The sequence below is a fragment of the Kwoniella shivajii genome, chromosome 2, assembly GCF_035658355.1.
Source record: "Kwoniella shivajii chromosome 2, complete sequence".
Classification (NCBI taxonomy): Eukaryota; Fungi; Basidiomycota; class Tremellomycetes; order Tremellales; family Cryptococcaceae; genus Kwoniella; species Kwoniella shivajii.
Window position 1 is genome coordinate 1,128,659 of NC_085909.1, and position 20,842 is coordinate 1,149,500.

The following is a 20,842-nucleotide window of genomic DNA, read 5'->3' on the forward strand; positions in this document are numbered from 1 at the left end:
AAAAGGTTGAAAGGGAATAAGAGGAGAAGCGGAGATAAGAAAAAGATCATCAAGAGATAATGGCGTGATCGAATGATCAGCAGGGCGTTGATTAAACACCTCTGATCTCATCCTTACGAGAGGAAGGAAGAGAAAAAGAAAAAAAAAAGGCAAAAAAGGCAAGAAAGCTGAAAAGCGAACTCACACTTAAATACCGATGTTCTAGACAAATATCAAAAGAAGAGAGTGATCGACTTCGTTCCAGTATATCGGGGAAATGCCGAAGCACAGCTACGGGTTTCGGGGAGAGCTGGGGAAATTTGAACAGAACCAAGAGCGAGGGAAGGTGAACGAGAAAGAGGGGAGAGCAAGATAGAGAGAGGTAACATAATAACCAAAAAGTGTATGTAACAGGAAATGATGCTTTTTATGGTGGGTTTCATTCTCATCGGATTATCCGACGGGATCAAAAAACAATTATACCAGACTAAGTACATGGTTTTTCCGTCGCGTCCATATAGTCCTTTGTGTGGCACGAACACTCTCCAAAGCAATCAATTTCATTTGTTCATATTACGAGTAATAATTAAGGTGTTCAGATATTCTAAGTTTGGGAGTCTAGATCATCAGATCTACTCTTGCTCTCTGTTTTTTTTTTTCGTTCTTATTAAACCTCGATTTTTCCTTCTTCGCTTTCGGTAGAGGGCCCAAAACACCATACCTTTCTTTCTGCAAGTAAGGATCCGTCGCCATCAAAGGTGAAGATGGGCGACCTTGTCAGTACTACGTACTCTTTTCAGGTTCCCCTTCTTGTCATACTGAAGATCGCCCCCTTGAGAATGGGAAAGGCAATGGCTTCATCGCAACAAAGGAACGGAGGAAGCGTAAAGGAGGGGAAGAATGTCACGTCGGATTTATTAGGCAATAATATACCCATACGTACGCTTTATGGGATATGCATGTAATAGCAAACGAACAAACTTTACCCGTGTACACGGGGCTAGATTTTGAATGTTGCCAAATCCCATCTCGTCATTGTTGTACGTCAAATGAAGGTTGATACCATCTACTCGTTTTTGTCTTTATTCCACATTTATTCCGGGATCTACAAATCGTCGCCCGGGCCGCAGTCGGATTATCCATCCAGCAGACAAGGTTTCTAAAGATGCCGTTACATGAGATCTTGAGCGATTGTCAAACCGAGCGGTAAATCAAATATACCGAAAACTCAATTCGGTATCTTTGGGATCTCTGGATCATCCGTCGTCGTCATCATAGACCAATTGGATCTTTTGTATGATATATCCTTTATTCTATTGAGATGTATTATGATCTCATGCATGTGTGATTACTCGACAACGGTTTTCATATGTCCCCACAGTATTTACAGGAATTCAATACCCACGCCTACTCCCAAACCCCTTGAAGTCCTTTCCCCTTTACGTCCTATCAGTGGCATTGAGAAATTCACCTCTATCCGTATAGGCTCTAATCGGTACATCAAGCCTAACCCCACTGAGAGATTTGGTGAATTATATAGCTTGGTCATATTATCAGTGAACGATCGGGCTATTTATACATGATAGACTGTTAGCTGATGACATATGCGAAAAAAACATTGATCGAAGGGAACTCACCCTGATCATAAGCTGCTACCTTTCCTCCGTTGATGAAAGCGTGTAATTTCAGAGGCCAATGGTCTTTCTTCGGTATAGGAGAGAACACTGATAGACCTAATGCCCAACTCAAATCTCCACCTAACGAGTCCGGTCCATCTCTTCGACCTAATCCGCCGACTGCCCATCCCCTGATAGAATTAGGTCCGCCTAGATAGGTTCGATCAGGCAGGTAGGTTGAGCCCAGCTGGCGTCGGTAGAGGGGCATGAGAAGAGTGGTGAGTGAGGTGATGGAGTAGTGCTGTGGGATGAATAACCTTAGTTACCCAAGCGTAGTCATAGTGAGATGTGGAAGGTGTGCTCACTATGTTGGAGCCTGAATACAATGCTCTACTGAGTTGTGACATGGTAGTAGACTTGAAGAAATGTGCTTTCTCTGATGATCCAGGTAATCCCGCATATTCATGTGTGAATTTGAGTAATCTTCCTTTCGTACCCATCCACAGATCATCACGAGTATCTGACGTCCATGTGTGGGAGATCGATGATTTGGTTGAGGGGATTGCGAGTTCTCGAACCCTAGAAACATGTTATGAGTGACTTTGAGAGTGAGAGTGAGACTGGGCATCTGAGCAGCTTACGAGACAGAGGCATTGGGTGTGAGATGTTCTATAGCTCGATTGACAAGTTCATATTGTAAATCATGTGTTCCCCAAGGAAAGATACCCTTGAATTTGATCATTAGACCACTTTATCATATATCAAGGACTGGGATACTTACGCTGAGTTTAACTCTAGCACCTTGGGTTCTTTCTCTATGACTTGCGAAAGCGCTGTTATCTCTATCCAGGGAAAATCCCGATATCCCAAATGATAATAATGGTGAAGCGAATAATGGAGTTGTGAGTGATGCCTGATATGCTGATTTAGTTTTTGTTCCTATTGATGCGTTTCCTTCTAATGATTCGCCTCCACCGAAAATATTCCGTATTCTCGCTGTGACATTCTATATATCATCACGGATCAGCTTTTGTTTTTTAACGTCAAGACAAGACTAGTAAAAAGGTAAAGAGGAAGAAAAACATACACCTCCACCTTCACCACCTCCAACTTCAGTACCTGCTTTCAGAAATAATCTTCCTTTTTCTTTTAGTGATAATACCATTTCTATTTCATCAGGATCTCCACCTCTTTTAGTCTCAAACCTAACTCCGACCCGATCCATATCATATATCCCAAATTCGTTCAGATACGTCACCAAAGACTTGGTCGAAAGTAGGATTTCATGTAAATTCTGAGGAGGTGGAGGAGCTCTATGGAAGAAAGACGGCAAGAATGATGAGGATGAAGATATGAATGGTGATAGAGCAGAATTCAAAAATCCTGGACGAGTGGTTTTCGGAGGTGGAGATAGACGAATGGATGATAATCGTAGTAGTCGATCCATGTTTTCAGATACCTATATCTCGATATCAGGTTAAACTTGGCTAATGGTTTTACGGGAGGACATACCACTTCTCCCACACGACGTTGCGCCTGCTCGTACTCCCCTCTCAAGCGTCGTTGAAACTCCTCTTCTTGCCATTGCTTCAGCTTCTCCGGGTCTTCATTTCGACCTATACGCGTCTCTCGTCAGCTAGGCTCGTTTGAATGTCAAATATTCCACTAACGCTCAGATCTCTCCGAGTGTAATGGGCTGTTTATGGTCTGAACAAGTGGAGGTTGACCTAGAGCAGTACGGAATATCGAGCTCGCCATAGGCGCTTGGAATGCTGGGGGGGAGTTGTGTTGATCCTGTTCGGTTTGCATTTTAGAATCAGCTTAATCCATGTCCATTCATGTGTCAGATTGGCCTACATTATCATTGGGACCGGTACTTGCTCGTCCTCTTGTGGGATCGACAGCCGAAGGCGACGCAGCTTGACTGTCACTATACTTCTCGGAATTGACAATCGGCTCAGACCTCGCTTCGACATCGATTTCTACCACTTCGACGCTTGGCGACCGATCCTCTGCGTTCGGATCCATTTTCTACTCGATATATGACAATTGATATTAAATTGTTAGGAGCTCAAAAGTGCAAACTCAAATAGTCCAAAACGATAGAAATTTAGGAATATTGAGCCCAAACATTTCGTTTAGCAATGACCCGGAGCCCCAAGATCGGCGTTAGGCGTGCGTCCCCCTGTCTACGCTTCGTGAGCCGGATGACGCGAGACCCTTATTCCTGTGTCTTCGGATGCTTTTTGCATTCGGAATGTTCTCAATCTTTGTGTCAGACATCATCATGGATGGAATATGCATACACTCAGGCTGAGTCCTACTTTGAGGAGATATGACAAACTCTGAAGTGATTAGCTGTCATTAGGTGATTCATCGCAGGCCTGATTGACCGTGAAGACCTCGGTCTTTGAGATATGGCTGTCTAGTACAGAATAACCCGGCGTTCACTTTCTCACATAAATGGAGGGAATTACCGTTTGAAGAAGGAAGGTAACAAAAAGGCATGAGCCCTGAAAGAAAGATGTGCCAGATCGAGCAACTTTGTTTTTTTATCTTTCCACTCATACTGCTGCGCAAAGTCCCAGATCAAATGGGATCAGCGAGTTTGGCATACGAAATGGGCCGTGGAATGATGGGATGATATTTATACGAAAGAAGAGATTTTACTCGTGTGCATCATCCCCCTTCACTTGGCCTCGAACTCAACAAAATAGTGAGAGGGAGACTCCTCATTTTCCTTTCTCAATGCTTTTGTGAACACCTGGACAGGCAGTCAGCAGTCGGTTTCTTGGAAATTCCAGAACTGTAACAGAAGAAGGAAAATCATCCCAAACGTCTAATAGTAAAAGGGTAAGGGGTAAAAGCAGGTAAAAAGAGGCACATCTCCCGTCCCTTCTTTTTCCCAGTTTCCCATTTATCATTTGTTACTTAGATAGGATATTCTCATTGCTTTTTGACATGTACGGAGAAACCGGATTATCATTATTTTGGCAATTCCCACTTGTTCTTTTTCATACACCATCGAAAGTATAGTTTATAACACCTGCTTCTGCTTTCGTCCCTGTTTTTGTAACTTTCCTTGGAAAATACGCAAGCAAAACAGGAATTCGGGGGCACATGAGGATCTTAAGGATACATACACTCATACAAAGGGAAAAGACCCACATCGTAACTTTCGTACAGAAAGTATAACAAATCAAGTAAGGTAACAACACAATCCGACCCCCGACCGACTTAACGCCCTCATTTAGTATCATCGGTTCAATAACATTCCCATCTTGTCAGCATTATTTGTTATCGTTTCATCTGTTATCACTTTCTTCGTTACCTTTTCCACTTATCAGACTTTTATCTATCATCTATAGAACACACACTAAATTAGCCTTCTTTTCATTTGGGAAAATCTCTTTGGAAATCGTTCCTTTTCCCTAAACTTCTTTTTATCTAAGTACAACAAGATCGTTCCCTCTCGTTACCATCATCATAACAAATCAAAAAAAGATACGATCCTTCGACATCAAAGTCAATACTCAATGTTGCGTGAATAACGGGATACATCATTTCATCAAAGACAATAACCTCGACAATCGTTCTCATACCTTCTCAAAAACAAGATTGTAGATTCTAATTGTAGTGGATCGATCTTTGATTCGAAAAAACTGAACATCTAAAACGCGATTCTGGTTAGATCGCATTCGGATATTCGGGAACTACAGAACTTTGACTCACTTTCTCAGACATCGTCAAACCGCATCATTACACTTCGTTCTTCAAAGGCAGCATCAAAGGGATCAGATATACTCGGAAGGACAAGGAAGGGAAAAAAAAAGCAAAGCTCGCTCTTTGTCACATTCTGTTTCCTGTAAAGAGAATAGAGGGAATCCTTCGATCATCCGACATATATAGATTATCTTCCTCAATCGGACTCATTCTTGTGAGTGACCTTTACCTGCAGGGCTTCGTCATAGAGTATCTTTGACCGTAAATCCTTTATTCGCTTCCCTATGTCATCATTATCATCATTCTTAATATCACGTTTCACTGTATGGGGTCTTGGTGATCAACTGCTGAAACTCTTTTCAATCAGGCAGGCCCGCTTGAGCCCCTCTCAGAATCACCGTCATCATCATTCCCCAAAATCATCAAGGCGTATTTTGGACATCGACGGAATCAGAGGTAAATATCAAAAGAAGACAAGAACCCAATCATCCCGCTACTCCTTTTTCTTTCAACCCGTCATCTCGAATAGAACATAGACTCGGAGTTTAAAGGATTTCAAGGATTCTTCAGGATTAAAGGAAGGTACCTTCATAAACACTTGGTCTTCTTTAGTGTCACCTTTCATCTCATTGTGAGTAATGTCTCTATCCGCAGGTTATCATTGGATACAGCCGTAAAGGGAGGTAGAAAGTAAAGGGCGTTTGACGGTGGAATGACGGGATCACGAAGAAGAAGGACGTATGAAGGATGTCGGATGAGCTTTTCTTGGATGAAGATCAAACGTCATTTTGTCCTATATGAGAACAAGTCGAATGGGGACTTCAGAGTTTGCATTATCATTCATCATTCATTTCAGTTTAACGATGATGATCGCCCAGTCTCCTCCATCGCAATGCGCTGACATCGACTTCTACCCTTTAGTCGGACACGATCAAAGATCTCCTGGGTCATGATGTCTGTACCACAACCTCAAGGATACATTGAGAATCAAAGGTTCCTTGGTCAGAATCAAGGACCACCTCCTCATGCTGGACCCAGTAATTATGTCAGACAACAACCAATACAACAACAGCAACAACCACCTCATCCGGACGCTCAGTCTCAGAACCACAACCAAAGCCAGATTCAGAGCCAAAACGAAACACTGTATTACGGTATGTCAAATGGACATATACAAAATGGATATCCCGCACAGATAGGACAAATGCCACTTCAACCGCAACAGCAACAGCAGCACCTACAACAACAACATCAACAACATCAACAACATCAACAACAACAGCAGCAGCAGTTCATGACATCTTATCAACCACAAGTGATGTCTCATGGTCACATTCAACAAGGAATCCCTTATCCAGGTTTCGAAATGAATAGTGTAGGAATCGTTCCAACGCCAAATCTTCATTTTGGTTCAATACCTCAAAATGGTCCATGGATGGATGAATGGGCAGATGGTCATCATTCATCAGAAGGACAAGACATGGTTTACAGTAATTTAGAGGTGAGTATCGTCTGTCCTCTCAATCTCTCTGCATCTGTATTCTGTGCATCGTATTGACGATTCACTGATTTAGGTCAAACATCGACGTCGAACCACGCCTGATCAGTTGAAAATCCTAGAATACTGGTATGATATCAACCCTAAACCCGACAACGCCTTGAGAGAACATTTAGCTGCTCAGTTGGGAATGACCAAGAGGAATGTCCAAGTCTGGTTCCAAAATCGGTAAGTCTGTATTTGATGTAATCATTCTCGACGGTCTGAAGGTTTCTTTCCATGACGTCAAACGGTCCGACCCGCTAACTATCTGTTCTTAGACGAGCGAAAATGAAAGGATTGGCTAAAAAGGACGATAAAGGTGGAGATGAAGAAGACCAAAATACGCCCGAAAATGACACGGTCATTTCTCCAATTGAACAAACTCAGTCCTCTCAGCAATATCAACAACACATCCAACAACAACAGCAGCAACAACGACAGATGTTGTTACCAGCAATGGGAGCACCGCCAATGGCTAGAAGAGCATCATTAGCTAATGGAGAAGCTGCTAAGATTGAAATGTTCGTTGCGAAACGTGCAGCAGCAGCATCAGGTCAAAAACAAGGTTTACGTCCACCCGGATTCGTTTCACCTCAAAGATCACCGTTGATGGGTACAGCATCAGCTGCGAGAAGACAAAGTATACCGTATCCCACACCCATCTCAGCTGGTCCTGGTCCAGGTCAAAGCCCAAAGTTCTCTCCTGTAGTCAGGGTAATGCCTTCAGCCTTACATCTTACCGCCATGAGGAACAACACCAGAAGAGCGAGTATGCCTGGCGCAGCTCAACTCATATCAAGTGGTCCTTTCACACCTCCAAGAGTGGTCACCAATCAACATCAAGTTGGTAATCCCAGAGGAGACAGAGGACTGAGTACCATAAAAGATGATGATTCTACCATTGAACAAGTATTTTATGATCAAGATACCGACTTTTCAACGACGTACATCACACCTCCTTCAAGTACATATGATCCATCATCCATGTCACCGATATCATTTTTGCCTACAGATTCAACAGGTTATGATCAATCCATACCATTTTCACCTAATTCACCTTTACCTAACCCATCGTTCTCATTCGGTGGCGATGGTCATCAAATTCCGGTTTTGGACGAAGCGGAAGCTGCCAGACAACAACAATTGTTCTTTGCTTTCCAACAAAGAGGAAGAATGGGATCTATCGCATCGATCAATACATACACTACTGATAATGGCAATGGTACAGATGTTGATGATTCGACTTTAGGAGACTGGATAACCTCAGAAGCAATTACCGGTGCAGGACAACAGGTTGAAGGTCAAGAAGGCCCTGATGGATTTGATCCAGATGCCAGGAGAGCCTCAGCGTGAGTAAATAGTTTCCCATTTTAGAGTGATGATTTGCTTTTTGCTAATATATATCGCTTTCAGACCTGCCGACTTGCTGCACCAAATTGGAATTATGGGATTAAATGGTATCCCAACACCGATTAGACCTTCACCTTTGGGAAGCCATTTCACACCTGATAATTATCATTTGGAACCATTTGAGGGAACTTCAGTTCCAATGACAATGAACTCATCCGATCTTGATCCTTCCCCAATGTCAAATTCAATTCCATCGAGTCAAAGCGTCTCTCCAACTGAAAATCATCAATTCCAGCAAATCCAGAATAATCAGCAACAATCTTTACCTCATCATCCAGTTCGGTCAATCTCATTACAACAATTCCCAAATTCCAATTCCAATTCTAACCCCAATATCACTTCCAACTCCAACTCGCAATCCACACCACAAGGGATGGATCATTCGTCCTCGGTTTCACCTTACTCAGACCATTCTGCTCCGCCTGGATATCCACAATCGTACGGTCAACAATCATACCAGAATGCTATCTTTGAAGGTTATCAACCTCCTCAAAATGGAATTGCTCATCCATCAAACCATAATCAAAACCAAAACATCCATCAACAATAGCATACAGAGCGACAAGGATGAGAGTAAGGGCAACTCCAGCAGCAAAGCTGTTTCGTTCTTGAATGGATCATCACATGGTACAAACGATGGATATATCAGTCTGAGTTGAGAAGGTGTCATGGGTAACGAGACTCTATTGAGTTTGACAGTTCAGTTGAAGGTCTGTTTCGTTTTCAAGATATAGTGTAATCAGTAACCTACATCAAGGGGAGTCATCTTGTAGAATACCCCGTATATACATCTTCTTGCGTTGTCTTTTACCTCATATACATCTTAGAGGAGTTATCATCTTTGTATTTCTGTGTACTTTTCGTCTCCTGTCCCACCCGCTCCGAACGTTTATTCTCGGACAGTGTTTCTTTTACCTCTTTTTACCAATATTTAGTTGGTGTCTGTGTGTGCGTTATACAAAAATTAGATTTTCTGATGTTCACGAGGAAGAAGCATAATTCTCTAGGGCAAATATCAATGTGGATTATATGTATAGGGTAGCAATTGTTGAGTTAGTCATCATTTGACTCCTGTTGCTGTCACGTTCAGTGGTTTACATCTATAATGTTGTTGATTGGAGCCAACGGCTGTTCACTGCTTGACTGACAGTGAACTCGGCATTTTTTGTTAAAAGCAATTTGTAATGTTTTCAAGACCCAAAAAGAACAAAACGCGTTCACTTTGAATTCGACGCGTTAAAAGTAAATATTATTGGATTTGTCAATTGCTTTGATTATCTCGTTATTGCATACCATACATGACAACCTCAAATCTCATCTTCATTCCCATCACCCATATAATACTTTTCTAAGAAACCTCACGATATGGCAGGATTAGAAGATTTGTTCTTATCACCCACGAAAGCACCTCCACCTAGATCACCTCCTTCTCCTTCACTCTCTCCTCCACCTTCACGTCGAACCAAAGACAAAACCAACGATAACCCATTATTCTTTTCTCCTGGTGCATCAGAGTTTGGATATGGTCATGGTATCGATAACGGTTCTCCCTCTTCGCTTCGATCACATCCAAGAGAAGGGAGAAATAGGATAAGATCAATTTCACCTTCTCTGGCAGCACTGGCAAACCCTTCTGCAGCTCAACCAAATCCAGTTCAACGAAATCGACCAAATCGAATAGATCCTGTAATACCTGAAAGAGCGGAATCAGGCCAGAGAACATACTTCACACATCAATTAGGAGATTTCGAAGATCCCTTCGCAGCTTTGAACGCTAATATAAATGACGACGATGATGAAGATAATCAAGGTGGGAAAAAGAAGAGAAAAATGGCAAAAGTGGATGCTGATAGGTGAGCCATTTCGATCTGGGCTTGAACTTTGACTTGTATCAACAGTTCATCGTTGATCATTCGAAGTATCCTGGTTGTTGACTATGCGTTTGAATTTTCTCCCACTTAGACTGACTAGCGATAGAGGGATCCCGGCTTTATGCAGAGCTGCGAAGAAATTTAAAGTAAAAGGAAAGGGATATGAAGTGAGTCAAACATCAACAGTCAACAATCATCAAACTCTTATCTTGCTTGTCAATACAGAGAACAAGATGACAAACTAAACTGATCCGTCTCTTCACGTTGTTCGTTACAGACTCAAGATCTTCGAAACTTACTCAACATGTATCAGATGTGGGCTCATGGTATGTTCCCAAAAGGTGATTTTCAACATACGATAAATAGAGTGGAAGTTATATGTAGAACGAAACGAATGGAGGTAAGTATCATTATTATAACATAATTTAACCGATTATCCCTTCTCCCTTCTCATCACTAGGTTGATTGCATGTTTTCATCCCAATTTGTATAAAAAGACTTCCTAAGCTGACATCTGAACACTTCCTTCCCTCCCACCTAGTCCGCGTTGAAAGGATATCGAGACGCCTTTTATCCTCCTCCAGCATCACCGTCCCCTCCACCTATGTCCGACAGAGGTCTGACTCCACCCTTATCATCTCAACAAGACGAAGAAGGACCTAATCCCGAACCTTTGTTCGCTGCTCGTCCTGCAGAAGAAGAAGGGTTAGACCCGGACTTGGAAGAGATGATGGCGTTTGAAGAGATGGAAAGGGAAGCTGGCACACAAACACACCAGCATCCCTCAAAGGAGATCAACGGCGATGAACCACCAGTATTGGAAGAAGAGGATGAGTGGGAAGGATTGTATGATTAGTCGTTTCAGCTTGTATTACACGCCAATATGCATGAAACCTTGTACTTGCTTGGCTTCATCACTCGGCTCTAAAAAACCTGAAAATATATCACCGTAAGAAAAAGCCACTTGACCGGATGTTGAGCGCCACAGATGCCCCACCCTGTTCTTTTTTTCACCCAGATTGACGTAATGGTTCGACAAAAGGTCAATCTCTCACGCTGCCCTTTGCCCCTTCCTCTGACGTTACAGACGAAAGATTTAGACTTTTCTGCACGCTGGTTAGTCTATCACCATCGTCATAGGCACTTGAAACCCCTTGCAAGAGTGACAATCCCAAAAGTCTCATATCTCTCATGCAGATTCCAATCACCCCCGTCTTCGTATGCCTTTTTTAAACGTGGCCTAAGACCAAGAGGTATGAATGCTGTACAAAATAACGCTTTGATCCAATTCCAAACTTCCCAATCCCACCCATCCTTTGTTCTCTGTTCATCATCATCATTGCATACATATTCATTCCAACCAATTCCCCCTCGGTCGGACCCTACCACAACTTCACACTGACCCACCCACCCTCCCCACCCCGCAACGCATCACGGGACCCCCCGGCTATAACAACTACTCGTATTCTTCGTGTGAACATACCATACACATAAAACAACGCAAGATCAAAGAAGCTTATACAACAAACGGTACCTTGATCCCCCTCCCTCTCCACTTCTGCCTTCTTTCCCACTGCCGATTTTACCCGGTCAATCACGTTGGTGCTCAACAACTTACACTTTTACAGTCACGAAACAGAATAGATATCCCAGTAACACGTACTCCCTCATACATCCCATTAACTCGGCGTGAAATCATTGTCGTAATCGCCTCCTTGCCCCCTGCTTCTACTTATCAAGGGTTGGAATCAATTGTGTCATCTGACATTTGGACGTTGTGACGTTTGCCGAGATCTTTGTACATCCCATCCATACATTTACATCCAGTACTCGTACAACATGTTCTCTCAATTCTCTTTTAAATCATTAGACGATACACCAGCACCAGCACCACCACAACGATCGCAGCCAATTCAACCTCAAAATCAAGATCGACATGAACACGAGATTCACGCAAGTCCTTTTATAGAAGAAGACGACTACGATTCATTTCATTCCGATTCTGGATTTGGTTCAGGAAGACAAAGCAGGACTTCGTTGACTGCGTTAGCGGAAGACGACGAAGACGAAGTGGAAGAATCAAAAGAGGTGAGTGATGTCATTGAACGGGGTTTCATCGTTCTGTGTTGGTAGAACAGAGAACAAGGTCTTCCATCTTGCCATCATGCTAGAGGTCTGGTGATAAAGTACAAATGATACCTCGCCTTTTCACCTTCCTTTGTTCTTGCGCCTTCACCACCATTCATGATATGGTATACAGGAAGAACGCCTTCGCTTAATTCTGTATGAGAACGAACCCGCCTCTACTCCTCTTCGTTGCTCCAATTTGCTCATCCTTCTCATTCTTCGTCTCTGAGTTCAGTCATGATCCCTTGGAGATACGTACTGACTTTGATATGTCTACAACATCTTCTCTATCTGCGCCATTCCCTACCTTACTGGACGCGATACTGCACTACTATCCCCTTGCTTCCAATCAATCAAACTCGCTCCAATCCCCTGCAACACCTCTGTTGCCTTTTCCTCCTTCAATATCTGACCATCAACGACGGCAATCTTCCATATCTTCACCCCCTTGGCCTTCACCTACGCGACGTTCCGCTTCCCGGTTCATATCTCATGATACGCAGGCAAACAAGGTGCCTGATATACAAGCTCCAATCGCTCAACCTCTTCCAACCCCTCGTCGAGTACCCCACGATCCGACTCACCTGTCTCCCAACAGAGGAGCCGGTGCCTCAGAACGAAGGACAAGAGGTGATAAAGAAAACATGCTACCTGGCGAGGAACAATATTCACCTTCGTCAAGTTATGGACGTAATGCAAGAGGTTCAGCATCTCCTTCTCGTCCCATGAAATTATCCGCTCTCTCACCACTTCAAACTTTTTCACCACTTCAGCCGAAACAGGCTTCTTTGCCCTCAGCATCTGCTTCCGACGCCGGAAGTCTTAGTGGACGAAGTAGAGCTAGCTCTGTAACGAAATCTCTGAGTAGAAGACAAAGTTTGATTGCTCATGCTGCCAACTGGGGTGCGGGTGGTGGTGAACAACAAGCACAACCAGATGCAGGCAACTTGTTTTCAAGGTTGACATTGGTCAAAGCACCTGCAGGAGATGCCAGTGTCAGGAGGTGAGTCAGATGAGCATTCAAAATCCGAACATAGCTGATCCAGAGTGATCACAGGCATAGTCGATCTAAATCCTCGTCCGCTCTGACGCCATTTACGTCTTTCGCCGCAGCCGGTGATAGTCCAGCTACATCCAACCGGGGTCCACGAAGATCGTTTGCAGCTTCATCCTTTGGTGGTACTTCGCCCCTGCCCATCGTACGTTCTACAATGCAAGAGATGAATTCTTCACTTCACCGAGTCGGTTCTTTCCACGGTGATGCAGATGACAGAAACATTCAAAGCAAGCGTTTCTCCCCCGATGAAGTGGTCGATATAGCTCGAGGGCTTTCATCACCTGTCATGGTTCCCGAGGGAGGATTTAAAGGAGCTGAGCTCAAACGTCGAAAGAGTGCTGGACATTCGACTCGACCTGGCTCTGGTGAGGTTGAGAAACCTCCAGTCGCACTTGAACCTGTGGAATATGTCCAGATGGAGGAAGATGTTCTGCTACCTTTTGTCGAGAGACCTATGGAAGTGCAAGAGCTCACTGAGCACCCAGCCAATGAGAAATTGTTCAAACTTTTGAAAGCTGCTTTCCCCAAAGATCCTGCTCGACCCAATTGGAGAGAAATCGAACCAAATCAATGGAACTGGGAAGAGTTAACGAAACATCTCACCAAGATTGATCGAGCTGAATCACCGGATTATGACTGGATATATCGTACTCGAGAAGCGGTTCGAGCAAGATCCGTTGCGCTATGGGAAAAGCTAGGAGTATGCCTAGGATGTGACGGCGACCTCTTAAACGCGGGAGGTGAAGATGATATTCCTTTATCATGGGGTGGTCTAGGACTTGGAGATGAAGGTGAATATGATCCGACAATGAATCAAGTATGGATTGAAGGACTGGAACCTGTCGATCCCAATGAAACCTCAAGAGCGGAGAAAGCATTAGCAGCTGCGTTTGGTGAGATTGTTGAAGATGAGGATGAACAAGCTGCTACTGAGATGAATGCTTTATTGCATCCTGGTGGTAAAATGGATATCGTAGGTGAAGAAAATACGACACCTATTCAAGGTCAATTCACAACAGCGCAAAAAGCAGGGAACAAAGATAAATTCGATCCATTCATTTCACCTTCAAACCAACTAAAACATCTACCTACTATACCAACAAACAAGCGCAATAACAGTATGAGTGTCAATGGCAATAAAAACGGTAGATCAAAATCATTCGTTGGATTACAGATTTGTACTTCACCCACTATCGCATCAAAAGAACATTACGTTCCAAGATCTCCCTCGAGTCAATTACAAACTCCTGTTCTCGGTTCATCAGAAACTTTACCAATGTATGAACGAGGACCTGGATCACCATTATTCCCTTCGAGTTTCAGTACATTGAGCGCCGAACCGAATTTAGGTAGAAGTGCAAGTGTAGCCATTCACGGGGCTAGACCGATTCACGATGATTTGAGAGGGTTCGGAGGTGGTACGAGAGGTTTAACTAGGAAGCCAAGTGGTGCAGGATTGAGTGAGAGTGAGTTGAAATGGATCTAGTAGAAGTAATTCTACGTTTTGGAAGTTCATACTAATGTTTTCATTATAGGTGCAATCACATTTGCAAGTGAGAGTGATTATGCTCATTCACACCATGATGGTCATTAGCGTATCAGTCGCGACGAAATGGTAGTGAGGCAACAAAAAAAATCTAATTGTAGCTTTCATACACGATATTCGTCAAGAAGTCAAGAAGTGATCCTATATGTATATATATGTATATGTTATTTAAACGTTTAAATAAACTCATCATGAAAGCACTTGGTATCGTGGAAAGATGGTTGTGCGACTATTCAATTAATAAATTACATACAGCGGTAATGCTAGGTAATTCACTTCGTGACTACCCGCTTACATCGTGAACAAGTGCGTTGACTGTGGGGGAAACGGAAATGCCAGCCGCAGTCAATGCCCCGTGTCCGAGTGTTAGGGTATATCAATTGAATGGATAGATCTGATTCAACTCATATAGCTCTTCTGCTTCCACTATATATTTCTGATTGACGTTGTCTTCTCGAGACAGGGGGACACGTTACAGCACCATAGTAGAGCCCGTCGGTCTCCTGGTGGAGGTGTCAAAATCATAAGTGGAGGTTCATACAACGGTGAGGGAATCGTAATGATAATAATGCATGTCAAAGCTCGATCGACTTGTGAATCTGAATGGAGGATGACTCTAACCGATAAACATTCATCACCGGCCGAGAACCGTTTTCTTTTCAAGGAGCAAAATAAGATTCCGTTGAGAAAGTCGAGGGTGTGGTTACAAGACAAGAAGAAATTAAAAGCAAACAGACGTCATTTTCTTATCCACCTACCCAAGAAGGACATACGAAGAACAAAATTTCCATATGCCGGCGGTTAATTTATTTGATTTCCGTACCGAATTCTTTACTCTGGTTAAGATTAGTTGTTCCGAAATGTTCGGAAACGATGAGACAAAGTGGAGGTTTCATGGGCTGGTGGTGGTGGAGGGGTAAGATTTACTCTCGGATCGATCAGATAAAATGAAGTTTGACCTTTTGAATAGTAGTAGAGCGTTCGTCCGTAGTAAGGTATATTTGAGACCCCGGTCATTGAATTTATAGACTTTCTGGTCTCCTGGGCTTAGTCAGATGAAATCTCTTTTCCGGAAACATCTGAAGAATAATCTATGACGATGATATTCTTCCATACGGGAAAAATCATAACAAAGCAAAAATGAATTGATATATAAAAAGAGCTGAAAAACTTTCTTGTCATTACTCTGAATTTGTTTAACAATAACTATACTAAAAGTTTCTTATTACTTTCATTTCTCAAATCTAGAACATAGATTGATATATCTGTAAATAAACCAACAAAGATGTCAGCAACCGATTACAAGTTCTCTGGATGGGCAGGATATGGACCTGAATCAGTCGAAGGTAACCTCAAATTTATCGATTATGAGCCCAAGAAGTTCGCTGAAGATGATATCGATCGTAAGTTTATCTGATCCATTATCTGTGATATAATGCAGAATTTATGCAGTCCAGCTCGCTGATGGAATGTTCTTCTTTTCGATCATTGACAGTCAAAATCCTGTATTGCGGTATCTGCGCTTCTGATACCTCCACCCTATCTGAAGGATGGGGACCAGTTGGAGATATGTGGCCACAAGTCGTAGGACATGAGATTGTTGGAGAGGTTGTTCGAGTTGGATCAGAAACTGAAAACGGCATCAAGAAAGGTGATATTGTTGGTGTTGGTGCTCAATGTGATTCATGTTTGAAATGTCATTATTGCAACAAGGGTGAGTCGTCAAGAAAATCAAGCGAAAAGGACAAAGAAAAGAAAAAGCTGAATGATTCATGTGGAATGTAGACCAAGAGAATTATTGCTCAGGAGGATGGACTCCAACATATAATGGAAAATTCTCCAGAACTTCCCAAGGATCAAAAACATATGGTGGATATGCCAACTACTGGAGAGGTCCTTCACATTTCGCTATTCCTATCCCAGCTGGTATAGATCCAGCAGAAGCTGCTCCATTACTTTGTGGTGGTGGAACAGTCTACTCTCCTTTAGTCCAATATGGCGCTGGTAAACAAGCCAAGAATGTTGGTATTATCGGTTTAGGTGGTTTAGGTCATTTCGGTGTTATGTTAGGTAAGTCTTTCTTACGATCACAACTATTCCTACTAGATATTAATTGCTAATCTCCTTCTTCGTTGCCCACAGCCACTGCCCTCGGAGCAGAGGTCACTGTTATCTCTCATTCAGCCAGAAAGAGGGAAGATGCAGAGAAACTTGGTGCTAAACATTTCCTCATCACCGGAGACGACGAAGCGAAAGCTTTCAAAGGTCACGAGAGATCATTAGATTTGATCATCTGTACCTCAAGTGAGCCACACTATCGTTATTCAACCTGTTTTCCGCGAGCTAACTTTACATTTCACAGACGCACCTGACATGAACATGCAAGCATATCTATCACTTATTCGACCAGGCGGCAACTTCATCTTAGTCGGTATACCTGAAACTGGGAAACTCCCAGATATCCCTCCAACAGCTTTGATTATGGGTAACGTTCACGTTGGAGGATCTCTTATCGCTTCACCCCAAACATTGAAAGAGATGCTTGCTCTTGTTGCTGAAAAGAAGGCTAAATCTTGGATTCAAAGATGGCCCATGAGTAAGATAAACGAAGCTATCCCTTCCATGGTTGCTGGAAATGCCAGATATAGGTATGTCTTGGTAAACGAGGAGAATGGTGGTAAGATGTAAGCAGTGTAAGCAGATCCAATACCAATAGAAACATAGAATAGATAGATGGCATTTGTAGATGGTAAATATCTTGTCAGTCAGTCACATGATCATGCATATCACGTACAACATCAATTAGCTCTTAGACATATTCCAATCCTCAGCCACCCGTCTGCACCGCACATACAAGCTGACAGCCAGGCTAGCTCTGACTCTGGCGGTATCAATATACCTTGAACAATTGGAAATGCCATTGAGTACGGATCTTTCGACCGTGTGGGAAAGAGTAGCGAGAGATACTGATGTAGTGCAGCTAAGATGGTTGTCGGTATCCCTGTGATAGTAAGATACTTGGTAAGTATTGGAAAGAATCTATGAAGCATTTGCACATACCGTCAGTCCCTAAAGGCGGTATAACTTCCTGAATTACAGGGGCATTGTCAGGTAGGTATATTTTCAGTGGTATTGCTCTCGTCGAATAGGCTGATTCAGGCTTGACATTCGATCCTGATGGGTCGGTCGATGGAGGTCTTGAAGGATTCGGAGAAGTCAAATTTGAACCGGCGGGAGGTAAGAGTGGAAGAGGTAATACACGTGCTGCCATTCTGAGGTAAAGATCATAATCGTCTATTTTCAACATACAGAAACTTGATCAACTTTCGTCATCTCCTACTTGGACCAGATGTTGATCTGTTCTCACTTCGTCAGATAGGGATATAATCATACTCACCTTGCATGATTCCATCCCAACCATTATCCAGATCTGTTTTTCTTAGACTAGTCACTTTATTTGTATTTCTCCATCTTACGAAATCAGCTTCTTTGATTTGGTTTAACCATTGGTTTTTACATGTTTCGATGTTATTTGGCATTAGTAGTTTATCTGAAGGAGGTTTTGAGAAGTGTAGTAATAGTCTGAGTTGTTTAGGTTCTACAGATATAGATGACGAAGAAGAAGAAGAGGCTATGGATGTTGATGTCAATGGTATTGGACGTGGTCTAGATATATATGAGTACAGTGAGATCAGGTCTATCGGCCAATGCCTTTTCAACGTTAAGTCGATACATCAGTGACTGTATTTGGTTCAAGAATAGAGGGAAGAATAGACTTACCATCTACATGCTCCTTGTCCAGCGAATCCACCAGGTTCATCATCAACTTCTTCTTCCAGCCACCAATCTTTCTCATCAACCTCTCCCAATTGTTTCTCATCCAAAGCCAATTCGACCAGATTATCTCGTATTTCAGGGATGAGTAAAGGTAAATAAGAATATCGAGGCGCTTGAATCTATTTAGACAGTCGAAATTCAGCCAGATGTCAATCTTGATCACATCTGATTTCAGGTAGTTTCAATTTGAATGAATACGAAGAATGTGTGCTCACGAAATACCTATCGGCACCTGTCCCTGAGCCGGTTTCACCATCAGCTATTCGTACAGAGATGGAGATCGAGGTCTGCCATGATAGTCGACGGAACAGGTTGGTTGAGGAGTGGACTGGATTAGGATTTGACATGTGTTTTAAGATACAAAGGAAGTATCTATCAATTGAGGAATCACTAGTCAGATTCACGTGCTGGTTGATACGTTATGATGAGCTGCTGTGATTATGGTGATGGTGATAAGATGGAATGCGAGATGAACCACCAACATGAAGTATAACTGAACAACATTCACTTTCTAGGTCCGGTTAGACGATTCTTCCAAGATCCCGTACGGTACAAAAAAACATGTTTACGTAAGGGTTTGGCGATTATCTTTGTTTTCATCTGTCTTTCGTGTTTAGAAACGAAAAAAGAGTTGAGAACATTGAAAGTGATCGAATAACAATTCAGTTGCAGGTAACATTGGATACCTCACGTTTTTCCATTACTTCGTCACACTATGCCATCAAAGGTAGAAGCGAATTTACCTCCCACTAATGAAGGGTACGGGACTCATGAGTACTGGTCAGTCTTCTCACCTCCACCCCCAGAACTACAATTTTATACTGACGGTCTCGGTGCCACTAAAAGGGAACAACGATATGCAAAGTCAGTCTAGTTCCGAGTATCGCTGTGGTTCAGGACGCAGTCCTACGTCGACTGACGCCTGGCTATAGTGAAGCAGATGGAACGACGTTTGATTGGTTCTTATCCCCCACGTATCTATTACCGTTATTCGAAGAACTCACTTTAGATATAGGAGGTAAAGGGAAAGGCAAAGAAGCTAGGATATTAACTTTAGGATGTGGGAATTCAGCTTTAGGAGAAGTACTATATGATAATGGATGGGAAGAAATCGTGAATATTGATGTAAGCTATTCTTTGATCATATTCGATTGACTAACAAAGACGAATCTTGCTCCTTTTTTCAAAGCTGATTAAGAAAATGGGACCATAGTACTCCAAAATTGTGATTGACCAGATGAAATCAAGACATTCAGCACGTACCAAAATGGAATGGCTGGAAATGGACATATTGAATTTAGACTTTCAAGATGAAGAATTCGGTTTAGTGGTGGATAAAGGTGAGTCTCAAGGACGAATCTTCATAGTCTGCTAGAAGCTGATAAGGACCTGGCTGTAGGCACGATGGAGTTAGTTGATTATTCTCCAAACGCATTCTGTTCTTGCCAATTACTAGCTGACTTAGAGATGGAAGTGCGATGCTGACCACGAAAGGTGATCCCTGGGTAAGCTAGAACTCTTTCAAGCACAAGATTTACGCTGAAAGATCAATTCCAGAATCCCTCGGAAAAAGATGTTGTCACTTGTACACAAGAAGTAACAGAAGCTATACGGTAAGCTCAATATCTAATAGGGCTCACCAAAAGGCTAGCTAAATAGGTATGCGGTAGCGTGTTGAAGAAACAACCCGGGAGTAAATTTGTATAGTAAGTCTTTCGTCCGAAAATCTCTATGCAACTCCACACCAGGCATGGAAGCGACTCACCAAAAGCTCACTCTTGGACAACAGTTTCACGTTTGGTCAACCGCACTTTAGAAAGAGGTGATTATTTCCTTCTATACTATGTTAACTATCGCTGACGTTGCTGACTGAACGAAGATATATGGCAAATCGACCGGGGTTCAAATTAACACATCGTGAAATTGGACCACCAGAAGGATTCGCATACTTCATGTATGTACTGGAGTACGTAGGCGATGTATAGAATCGCAGCATACGGAAGAACACGAGTACATAACCATCAAGAACGATACGCATTTCAATAACATATGACGGGCGCAATATTGCATATATACAACTAACCTTGTGTTTTTACAATGCGTTTAGCGTATATGAGATGACATCTTTCAATGATG

General features: G+C 42.7%; 8 protein-coding genes across 8 annotated transcripts; 6 read left to right on the forward strand and 2 right to left on the reverse strand.

The window, feature by feature from the left end:
• Nucleotides 1–1,363: 1,363 nt before the first annotated feature.
• Nucleotides 1,364–3,623, reverse strand: IL334_001775 (uncharacterized protein; the record flags this gene model as incomplete). Its single annotated transcript, XM_062933528.1, has 9 exons — nt 1,364–1,548; nt 1,617–1,896; nt 1,961–2,174; nt 2,237–2,322; nt 2,377–2,601; nt 2,683–3,054; nt 3,108–3,211; nt 3,266–3,389; nt 3,453–3,623. 9 exons carry the CDS (start codon nt 3,621–3,623, stop codon nt 1,364–1,366), a joined length of 1,761 nt encoding a protein of 586 aa, XP_062789579.1.
• Nucleotides 3,624–6,270: 2,647 nt separating this feature from the next.
• IL334_001776 (uncharacterized protein) lies at nt 6,271–8,818 on the forward strand (the record flags this gene model as incomplete). Its single annotated transcript, XM_062933529.1, has 4 exons — nt 6,271–6,819; nt 6,893–7,044; nt 7,137–8,207; nt 8,272–8,818. 4 exons carry the CDS (start codon nt 6,271–6,273, stop codon nt 8,816–8,818), a joined length of 2,319 nt encoding a protein of 772 aa, XP_062789580.1.
• Nucleotides 8,819–9,633: 815 nt separating this feature from the next.
• IL334_001777 (uncharacterized protein) lies at nt 9,634–10,995 on the forward strand (the record flags this gene model as incomplete). Its single annotated transcript, XM_062933530.1, has 4 exons — nt 9,634–10,121; nt 10,231–10,306; nt 10,417–10,539; nt 10,681–10,995. The coding sequence occupies 4 exons, from the start codon at nt 9,634–9,636 to the stop codon at nt 10,993–10,995; spliced, it is 1,002 nt and encodes a 333-aa protein (XP_062789581.1).
• A 983-nt stretch (nt 10,996–11,978) lies between these two features.
• IL334_001778 (uncharacterized protein) lies at nt 11,979–12,272 on the forward strand (the record flags this gene model as incomplete). Its single annotated transcript, XM_062933531.1, has 1 exon — nt 11,979–12,272. One exon carries the CDS (start codon nt 11,979–11,981, stop codon nt 12,270–12,272), a length of 294 nt encoding a protein of 97 aa, XP_062789582.1.
• A 263-nt stretch (nt 12,273–12,535) lies between these two features.
• IL334_001779 (uncharacterized protein) lies at nt 12,536–14,917 on the forward strand (the record flags this gene model as incomplete). The annotated part of the gene is made up of 3 exons (XM_062933532.1): nt 12,536–13,269; nt 13,324–14,789; nt 14,859–14,917. 3 exons carry the CDS (start codon nt 12,536–12,538, stop codon nt 14,915–14,917), a joined length of 2,259 nt encoding a protein of 752 aa, XP_062789583.1.
• A 1,237-nt stretch (nt 14,918–16,154) lies between these two features.
• On the forward strand, nt 16,155–17,557 carry IL334_001780 (uncharacterized protein; the record flags this gene model as incomplete). Its single annotated transcript, XM_062933533.1, has 5 exons — nt 16,155–16,272; nt 16,365–16,583; nt 16,655–16,939; nt 17,012–17,173; nt 17,232–17,557. 5 exons carry the CDS (start codon nt 16,155–16,157, stop codon nt 17,555–17,557), a joined length of 1,110 nt encoding a protein of 369 aa, XP_062789584.1.
• A 110-nt stretch (nt 17,558–17,667) lies between these two features.
• IL334_001781 (uncharacterized protein) lies at nt 17,668–19,053 on the reverse strand (the record flags this gene model as incomplete). Its single annotated transcript, XM_062933534.1, has 5 exons — nt 17,668–17,870; nt 17,930–18,163; nt 18,267–18,580; nt 18,650–18,825; nt 18,922–19,053. The coding sequence occupies 5 exons, from the start codon at nt 19,051–19,053 to the stop codon at nt 17,668–17,670; spliced, it is 1,059 nt and encodes a 352-aa protein (XP_062789585.1).
• Nucleotides 19,054–19,421: 368 nt separating this feature from the next.
• On the forward strand, nt 19,422–20,691 carry IL334_001782 (uncharacterized protein; the record flags this gene model as incomplete). Its single annotated transcript, XM_062933535.1, has 10 exons — nt 19,422–19,486; nt 19,553–19,570; nt 19,639–19,831; nt 19,920–20,046; nt 20,106–20,115; nt 20,172–20,211; nt 20,264–20,319; nt 20,377–20,412; nt 20,496–20,528; nt 20,586–20,691. 10 exons carry the CDS (start codon nt 19,422–19,424, stop codon nt 20,689–20,691), a joined length of 684 nt encoding a protein of 227 aa, XP_062789586.1.
• Nucleotides 20,692–20,842: the final 151 nt, after the last annotated feature.